We start from the raw sequence: 9,298 nt of genomic DNA on the forward strand, positions 1-9,298 counted from the left end.
TCATTGGTCCCCCATGCCCTCAGGTACAAGTGCTCTGGGATCCAGGGCGAGCCGGCCCTCTGCCCCAGCTGGGTATTCTTGTGGGCAGGTCTCTGGAGTTTCTGGGGCTTCCTTAATCCTCTTTCTCTTGAGTTTTGGTTGTTGAGGAAGTTTCCTTAAAGAACCTGAGAAAGGGAAAGTCAGAGACAGTGCTGATGACATCACAAATAGTTAGAGAATCTCAGTCTGTAACATGTGGGGGGCATGGTAAGGAATCAAAGGAAGGACAACAAAATCTTATCTTGCTTCCAACCTATGTCCCTTACTCTTTTCTCACAGAAACCCTGTGGGGTAGGGAGATGGTATCCCTCCAATTTACAGTTGGGGGATCTCACACAGGCACAGAGTAAGGAAATGGGCTGCTGTTCAAAGCCTAATCCAAGCTAGGGGTACAGTCGGGACTAGACCTCTGGCTTCCGACTCTGATTCCTCCCCACTCCTCTCTCTAGTTCCACAGCCCAATTCCCAGTACTTTGTTGCTGGGTTGTTTGCAAACACCGTTGCCATCTTTTTCCTTAAGAACTGACTCATGAACGTGGTGCCCAAGAAACACCGTGCAGGTCACTTTTAACTGCACGATAGACTTGGTGATTCACTCAGTCATGGTGGCTCTACCAGGTGATATGTGTTATCTCATGTAACACAATGTGAAAAACACAGCCTCGTCTGTAACATATCCCAGCCAAAAACATGTTTAACATGAATTCATCGAGACTCATGACCTACAATCCTGCTCCTGGATAGAAGAACAAGCTTCAAAGATACCAAAAGGAAGTAATAAGAAAAAAGCAGAAATTGGAACATTCTGCAAAATAGCCTGATCTCTTCGACAGGCCAGGGTGTAAAAAAGGGGACTCGGTTAGGTTAAAAGAGGCTTAAGAGACATAACCAGGTGAAACACAGGGTTTGGGAAACCAGTGCAAAAGATGTCTTTGCTGGGAAAATTTGAAAGTGGAGTATTTAATTCAACAATTAGATGAAATGAAGATGTTAACATGGAAGGTTTCTATAACTGAAAAAAGCAAGTTCAAATCAAAATCCTATATACGGCATGGTCTCATTTTTGTTTAATATAGGTATTTATATACATAAAAAACATCTGGGAAGTACTAACTGGATGACAATGTTTATATTTTCTTATTGTTTGCTGATCTGAATTATCTAATTTTCTAGGATATGCTTATGCTTGTAATAAAATGTTATTTTAAGAATTACAATTTCAAGCCCAATTTCTTATCCCACCATCCAAGCCTTTTTCCTGTTACACGCCAGCCTGCACCTCTGCAATGTGCTCGGCCATTCAACCCTGAGCCCAGCCTGTCTACTCACTGCCCCCTCACCTCCACACACACGTCCCTCCCACCTCTTTCCCCTTCCCCCTCCCTCTCCTTATTCCTTTCTTTAAATCCTGTCCCAAACCTACCTCCTCCAGACCTACCCTTTACCCTGTATTCTGAGATTGTGCATTTGTAGGAGGGGGATAATAATGCCCATCTCATCAGGATGCTGCAGGGTTTGGGTGAAATTAAGAGATACAAAGCTCTTGGTACAGGGAGACGCTGGCCCAAAAGCCTGCACCTCACTATCCTCATCTGATTCATGGACAGCTTGGCCTAGATCATTTTTTAAAATCAAGTAATTAATTTTATTTATTTGGTTGTATCAGGTCTTAGTTGTGGCAGGCAGGCTTCTTAGTTGCGGCTCTCTGGCTCCTTAGTTGTGGCACGTGAACTCTTAGTTGTGGCATGCATGTGGGATCTAGTTCCCTGACCAGGGATCGAACCTGGGCCCCCTGCATTGGGAGCACGGAGTCTTAACCACTGTGCCACGAGGGAAGTCCCTGACCTACATCATATTAATGATGGACTGGCCTTCATTCCACTGTATGTTTTGCTTCCTCAATTTAAACAATAGGCACTGGGACCACGGGCCCCTGCAGAGCCCAGGCAGAGTTCTGGGTCTCGGTAGCTGCCTGACCTGGGCCCTCTGTACCTGACCCATCCTCATTCCTGCCCTCCCACTTGGTCCAAGTGACTGGTGGACTGTGACTGGTGAAGATGCCCTGAGGGCTGCCCCAGCCAGCCTGGCCTTCAGAGGAACACCTGGGTCCAGTTTAGGACCATGCTCTGCGGTCCTAGGCTACCATTTGCCTTCATCTTCTCCCCCAGGAGCTAAGCAAAAAGCCAGTTCCAGAAGGGTGAGAGGTAGGTGGCCCAACACCCCTCTGCACCTCAGTGCACAGGAGGGGCCTTCATAGGTTCCAACCTTGGCTGGGGTCCCTCTCACTGAAGAGTCTCTGTCCCCTAATCCCACACCCTCTGTCCAGAGAGCCAGGCCGGGAAGTCGGTTCCCAGGCCAGCTGGCTGGACGGCCTCCTCCCTGGTGGAATGAACCCCTCCTCTGCCTATACCCTGCCCAAAGCTGAGGGGACATTCTGCTGCTGCTTGGACACTTCCCGGGAGTCCCTGCTCTTAGCCTCTAGAAACATCTCTGCTCTGCTTCTGGTTGTACGGGAAAGTGCTTTGTTTACATGTTAACTGAAAAAGGCATGTTTCCTGAGGCCTCCAGGTTGGGGGGTTGGGATGAAACAGAACAGTGAAGGGAACACACCTAAATGTTAATAGTCATACCTGTGGGTGATGGGTAATTTTCCTCTCTTCTATTTTATACTATCTGTACATTTCAAACTTTCTATAATGAGCATACCTGCGGGGAAAGGGGGAAAAAGAGAAAAGAAAGAGTGGAGAGGGGAAAGGAAAATGGACGGAAAGAGAAATGCAGGGATGGGACTTCCCTGGTGGCACAGTGGTTAAGAATCCGCCTGCCAGTGCAGGAGACACGGGTTCGAGCCCTGGTCCAGGAAGATCCCACATGCCACGGAGCAGCTAAGCCCGTGTGCCACAACTACTGAGCCTGCACCCTAAAGTCCATGAGCCACAACTACTGAGCCCACGTTTCACAACTACTGAAGCCCACGCGCACCTAGAGCCCATGCTCCACAGCAAGAGAAGCCATCGCAATGAGAAGTCCGTGCGCGGCAACGAAGACCCAACACAGCCAACAATAAATAAATAAATAAATGTAAATAAATAAATTTATAAAAAAAAAGAAAACAGAAATGCAGGGATGGGGACTCCCCTGGTAGTCTAGTGGTTAAGACTCCACGCTGTGAATGCAGGGGGCGCGGTTCGACCCCTGCTCTGGGAAATAGATCCCACATGCCACGTGGTACGGCCAATAAATAAATAAATAAATAAATGAATAAGTAAAAGAAATGAAGGGATGAAGAGAAGATGGGGAGGAGGGATGAAGACTATGTCAGGTGTTCCACGGGACACACAGGCCCCTCCTTCAGGCATTACCTCTCCTGCCGTGGCCCTCAGCTCTCAGCTCCCCGAGCAGGGAGACCTGGCAGCCCGGGGCATGCATCTTGGACAGCCTCTCCTTCATGGCACTGAGGTGACTGTGCAGCCCCCAGGCAGTGCAGAGCTTGGGCAGACTGTCCTCCTTGTTGGCAGGCAAGGAGCTCTCCGGGATGTCCAAAGGGTAGAAGGCTACCTGCAAGGGGGCCACAGTGTTGAGCAGAAGAGAGGGGCCCATGTGCCAGAGCCCCAGCCCTGCCCTTGTTAGGCAACAGCTTCGGCCCGACTGCACCTCACACCTGCGTAGCCAGAAGGATGGAGGGCCACAGATGGGGACCATGGGGACGTTGAGACCAGGCTGCCAACTGTCCCTTCTTGGGTGTCTCTTTCCGTTGGGATATGTCCTTCATCTCTTTTTTGAGTATAGTGTCTTATGTGTTTGTAATGAAACAGTGGTACTTGTTTTAAAGTCCTTTGCAAAATTAAAATTGAGAGCCTGAAAACATCTTTTGAAATTTTCCTGCTGCTGAAATCCAAGAATCACCAAAATGGCAGCTCCTTATATTCAGAAGGGGAATCACTGAATCCACTCATTCATGTTCAGAGGTAGAAATAAAGACCCAGAGAAAGAGAGGATTTGGTTAAGGCTGCACAGCTATAGCAGTGGGTGGGGTGAGGTCAGGGCGGGGCTTTCCTTTGAACTAGATTATGTTTGAATCCAGTTCTTCCCTCCCGCTTGCTATGTGGCTTGGGTCAAGTTACTTTACCTCACCACCTTCATTTACACACTGTGGACAATAATTCTAATTACCACTTAGGGTTACTTTTTTTTTTTTTTTTTTTTTTTTTTTTGCGGTACGCGGGCCTCTCACTGTTGTGGCCTCTCCCGCTGCGGAGCAACAGGTTCCGGACGCGCAGGCCCAGCGGCCACGGCTCACGGGCGCAGCCGCCCCGCGGCATGTGGGATCCTCCCCGACCGGGGCACGAACCCGCGTCCCCTGCGTCGGCAGGCGGACTCCCAACCATTGCGCCACCAGGGAAGCCCTAGTGTTACTTTTGAAGATGACATGAGGGAACATAATGTGCCTGGTACCTAAAAACTGTTATCTGTGATTATTCCTTTGGATCAGTGGTTCTCATAGTGTGCTCTATGAAATACTCTAACCTCACAGACCCCCTGAAAAGTGGGGTCCACTCAAAGTGCAAGAGAGAAACCAATGGATTCTAATGTAACCTAGTGTGAAAAGTTCATTGCTACAAATCTGAAAAGGCTACATACTGTATGATGCCAACTACATGGATATTCCAGAAAAGGAAAAACTATGGAGACAATAAAAAGATGAGTGATTGCCAGGCGTCTGGGGGAAGGAGGGAGGAATGAAGAGGTGGAGCACAGGGGATTTTTAGGGCAATGAAACTATTCTGTTTGCTACTGTAATGGTGGATACATGTTATTGTACATTTGTCAAAACCTATAGAATGTGCAAAACAAAGAGTGCACCCTAATGTAAACTATGGACATTATTTTTTTAGTTAATAGTGTATCAATATTGGCTCATCAAAGATACAAATGTACCCCTCTAATGCAAGGTGCTAATAATAAGGAAGACAGAAAAGGGTGGGATATGGGAACTCTGTATTGGGTTGGCCAAAATGTTGGTTCGGGTTTTTCCGTAACATTATATGGAAAAAACCGAACTAACTTTTTGGCTAACCCTATACCTTATACTCAATTTTTCTGTAAACTTAAAACTGGTTTAAAAAAAAAATGTCTGGGACTTCCCTGGTGGCACAGTGGTTAAGAATCCGCCTACCAATGCAGGGGACACAGGTTCCGGGAAGATCCCACATGCCGCGGAGCAACTAAGCCTGTGCACCACAACTACTGAGCACACATGCCACAAGTACTGAAGCCCGTGCGCCTAGAGCCTGAGCTCTGAAACAAGAGAAGCCACTGCAATGAGAAGCCCTCGCACCACAACAAAGAGTAGCCCCCGCTCGCAGCGACTGGAGAAAGCCCAAGCACAGGAGCGAACACCCAACAATGACGACCCGACGCAGCCAAAAATAAAATTAATTAAAAAAAATTTTTTTAATTCTATTTTAAAACATTCATCAATATGGTTTCAGATTCCACACTGCATTAAGTAACTGCCACTTTCTGAGTTTTGGTGTGGTAGCAAAGAAAACTATCCACGATTATCGGAAAACAGTAATAAATTGCTCCTCTCTTTTAACTATATATCTGTATGAGGCTGGGTTTTCTTCATGCACTTTAACCAAATCACTATATCATAAGAGATTGAGCAGAAGCAGATATGAGAATCCAACTGTCTTCTATTAAGCCAGACACTAAAGAGATTTGCAAAAATGTCAAACAATGCCACTCTTCTCTCTAAATCTTTTTGTTTTGGAAAATATAGTTAACGCTCGTAAAAATTATGTTAATATATAATGGACTCCTTGTTTTTATTTTTAAATGAATCAGTAAATACATATTTTGAATTATTTCTTTAGCTTTAATTTCTAGTAGGGCAAATAAATATCAATAGATGTAACCTACAGGAATACAGGTTTTGGGGGGTTCCCAATGATTTTTAAGAGGGTAGAAGTGACCCAAGACCAAAATGTTTGAGAAGCACTGTTTTTGGACAAAGCCTGCCCAGGATCTTTTTTTTTTTTTTTTTAATTTTTTGGCCATGCCTCATGGCACGTGAGATCTTAGTTCCCCGACCAAGGATCGAACCACACCCCCTGCATTGGAAGCTCGGAGTCTTAACAACTGGACCACCAGGGAAGTCCCTGCCCAGGAATTTGTCCTCTGTCCTCTGTCCTCTGTCCTCTGCAACAATCTCCAGTCTCCCCCAAGCTGGCTGTGCCTTTCTGCCTGGCCCCAATCATCCCTGCCCATGGCTCTCCAAGGACTGTGAACAGTCCTTGCCCCTGTTCACATCAGGGTGTGGGTGTGGAGGATGAATAAATATCTAGAACTTGAAGCTGAGTCTCTGCCCTCTTCAGCCCCACTCTGTGCCCACCGCAGGGGCAGTGGCGTCTTCCTCAGGCAGTGAGTGTGGAAGGGACTGAGGGGTGCTGGCTATATCAGAGGGCCCCTCAGGGAATTCCCTGGTGGTCCCGTGGTTAGGATTCCCGGCTTTCACAGCAGGGGGCGCCGGTTTGATCCCAGGTTGGGGAATTAAGATCCCAAATGCCGCCCTTCAGTTGCAGGCCTCCCCTCACAATTTAAGAACACACCAACCAGCCCTCAGCTGGACCCTGGAGGAACCTCACCGGGAACTTGGCCGTCTGGCTGTTCTTGATATACTTGTAGAGCCTGTAAAGCTGCTTCGCCTCCAGTTCTGAGAAGAGGGAGACAAATCTCCAGAGCTTCCTGCAGGGGAGAAGTCCAAGCCCAAGGCTGAGGGGGGCGGAGCACAGCCCCTCTCCCTCCAGCGTTTGTCCTGTGGCCAGAACCACCCATGGGGAAATGCTGCCTCCTTAGTGTTTGGTTGGGGACATGGAGTAATGGGGATTTGCCAGACCTTGGATACCCTGTATCGGTGAGGAGCCCCCCACACCACACAGCAGTTATTCGATCAGAGGCCATTCCCTCCGGGGTCAGGCGAGTCCTCTGTCCACTCACTGCTGCCCAGAGTCGCAAGCAGACCCTGTTCTCCCCATCCCCCTTCACCATGCTCACTCCAGGATCCTGACTCTTTCACACTAAGATAAAGAACTAGGAGATTTTCACTAAGGTGTGACCTTGATTCTAGAGGGGTCGGCCCAGGAGTGAGTGTAATGGTAAGGGTAGGGAGGCTGCCCTACTTCCTCCAGTGCTTGACTTCCCAGGCTCGGCAGTAGTGCTGCAGAAAGGTGTTGATGTGGTCCCCTAGGACCACCAGGCTCTGCTTCATGTACTTTAGCTTCTTCTCCTGGGGAAGGTCCCTCGGTGGGTGCAACCTTCGCAGGAACTTCTTCAGCGGCCTTAAACATTCTTTACACTTAGGAGGCAACAGGTGAAGTGAGAGGCCACAGGAAAAACAAGAGGCAGCTGGGCAGCCCCACAGAGCCAGCAGGTTGGCCCAGCTGCAACCCTTATGGCCCAGGAAGTGTTGAGGAGGCTCCCGTCAACCTCTTACCCCACTTCCTTCCCAAGAGTGTGTCAAGCGGGGCTGTGAACTATGAGTCTGAGGCCTGCCAACTACTGACCCAGGTCTCCTGACCTGTGGGGAATGGGGACAGGGTCCTGGGCTGGCCCCTTACTCACAATTTTGAAGGTGTCCTTGTCCAGGCCCTTGGCCTGGCACACAAGTGAGTCTCTGGCAGGGATGGTGCTGGAGCTCCCCTCTAAGCAGGGTCCATCCGTCCCCTGGGAGGAGGCAGGGGCAGGAGTCAGCTGGGGGGCTTGGGCTACTGCTCCTGAGGGGCAGTGCTGGGCAACCACTGGTCCAGATGCCAGCCAAAGCCCTTCTCCGTTTTCCCAGTGACCTCGTCCTTGAGCCAGCACTCAGGTGAGTGAGCCCCAGGCAAAGAAAACCATCTCTGAGAATCCCAGCTTAGAAAACCTAGAACGCCCAATCCATTTCTTTTATAGTAATTGTAGCACAGTATACTAGCTAACTTTGCAAAGCACTTGATAAACATTAACCCATTCTATTCTCCCACAGATTCTGTGAGGCTAGAAATCATTATTCCTGGTTACAGATGAGAGCACTAATGGCACCAAGAAGTTTAAGTAACTCCTTGGAGGGAATGATTAGGGATTCATTTACTCATTCATTCAGCACTTATTGAGTGCCTAAAAATCCCAGGCCCATGGGCTAATGGGCACTCAGAAAGCGTATGACGGTGATGGTCATGATGAGAAGGAACTTTCTGACAGCAAGCTGGGGCAAAAAAAGCTGAAAATTAATAACGACGAAGTGACTGTGGAATAATACTTGAAGTCATAGCACAGGATTAGACTGACACGAGATTCACACCTGACCTTTCAAAAGCCTCTCAGAAAAGTGAGCATTAATTCCTGCCTGTGTTCAGGGGGCACAAGGAAGATCCAGGCCCAGACTCTGAAGGGATAGACCAGGGAAAGGGAGGGAGAAAGATGGAGAGGGAACGGGACACAGGCTCCTCCAGACCCGAGAGAGAGGGGACTCTGGCTGATCAATTCCATAAACACACCACACAAATCAGACAGACCTCACAGACCATAACGCACGTGCACACACACACACACCCGAGCCTGTGTATCTTCATAAACAGCAATCATCTTGCCGAGAACCTTCCCATCATCTTGCCAGATATATATGTCCTCGATAAACATCTGTCTGAATGAATTAACCTTCTCTTGTTCTTTCAGTCTCTTGCCAACTCGTGTACCTCACCCTTTTTCTTTCTTCTCTCCTTCCTTGAGTTCATACTCTCTGCCTTCCCAAACCAGCCCCTCCAGGGCCCTCCTTTCCTCACTCCCTCACATCCCCAACCCCACTGCACCTTCTCTAGTGGCTGGTGCCCTTCACCCCCGTGTCCATCTAAGGCTTCCATCTCAACAGGTGTGCCGATGGGCTCCAGAGGTAGCACTCCTCAGCCCCCTCGGGCTTCTGACCTACTGCTTCTGGAACCTGAGTGTCTCAGGGAGTGGGCAGGTTGACACTCAGAACTCGGAGCAAAACCATGGCAACTGCCAACACAGAGTGCCGTGCCCCTCCCCCTCCCCGACCCTCCTCCACCCCTTCCCCGGGTGACCAGCCTCTCCTTCAACTGGGACTGGCCTAGGGAAGTGAGCAGGTTGTGCCAGGTAGATCCCAGACTTTGTCAGAGTGCACAGCTGGACAGGAGGGGCTGGCACCCCTTCTCCCAAGAGAACTGTCAGATGCTGTCCATTTTGAACCCGGTTAAGGCAT

The 9,298-nt window shown here is 49.0% G+C and overlaps 1 protein-coding gene across 1 annotated transcript; it reads right to left on the minus strand.

The window, feature by feature from the left end:
* On the minus strand, positions 1-8,954 carry CHCT1 (CHD1 helical C-terminal domain containing 1). Its single transcript, XM_067714209.1, has 6 exons — positions 8,889-8,954; positions 7,666-7,767; positions 7,224-7,399; positions 6,690-6,789; positions 3,402-3,597; positions 1-164 (listed from the first exon to the last, which is right to left on the minus strand). Exons 1-6 carry the CDS (start codon positions 8,937-8,939, stop codon positions 1-3), a joined length of 789 nt encoding a protein of 262 aa, XP_067570310.1. The 5' UTR covers positions 8,940-8,954.
* Between the last annotated feature and the right edge of the window lie 344 nt (positions 8,955-9,298).

This window comes from Pseudorca crassidens, chromosome 19 (genome assembly GCF_039906515.1).
Source record: "Pseudorca crassidens isolate mPseCra1 chromosome 19, mPseCra1.hap1, whole genome shotgun sequence".
NCBI classification, from domain to species: Eukaryota; Metazoa; Chordata; class Mammalia; order Artiodactyla; family Delphinidae; genus Pseudorca; species Pseudorca crassidens.

Coding starts and splice junctions, on each gene's coding strand:
- CHCT1 (XM_067714209.1), bottom strand. CDS start 8,939: ATGGAAGCCTTAGATGGACACGGGGGTGAAGGGCACCAGCCACTAGAG. Junction 7,400..7,665: donor ACAAGGACACCTTCAAAATT/GTGAGTAAGGGG, acceptor TTGCCTCCTAAG/TGTAAAGAATGTTTAAGGCC. Junction 6,790..7,223: donor GAAGTCAAGCACTGGAGGAA/GTAGGGCAGCCT, acceptor TCTCCCCTGCAG/GAAGCTCTGGAGATTTGTCT.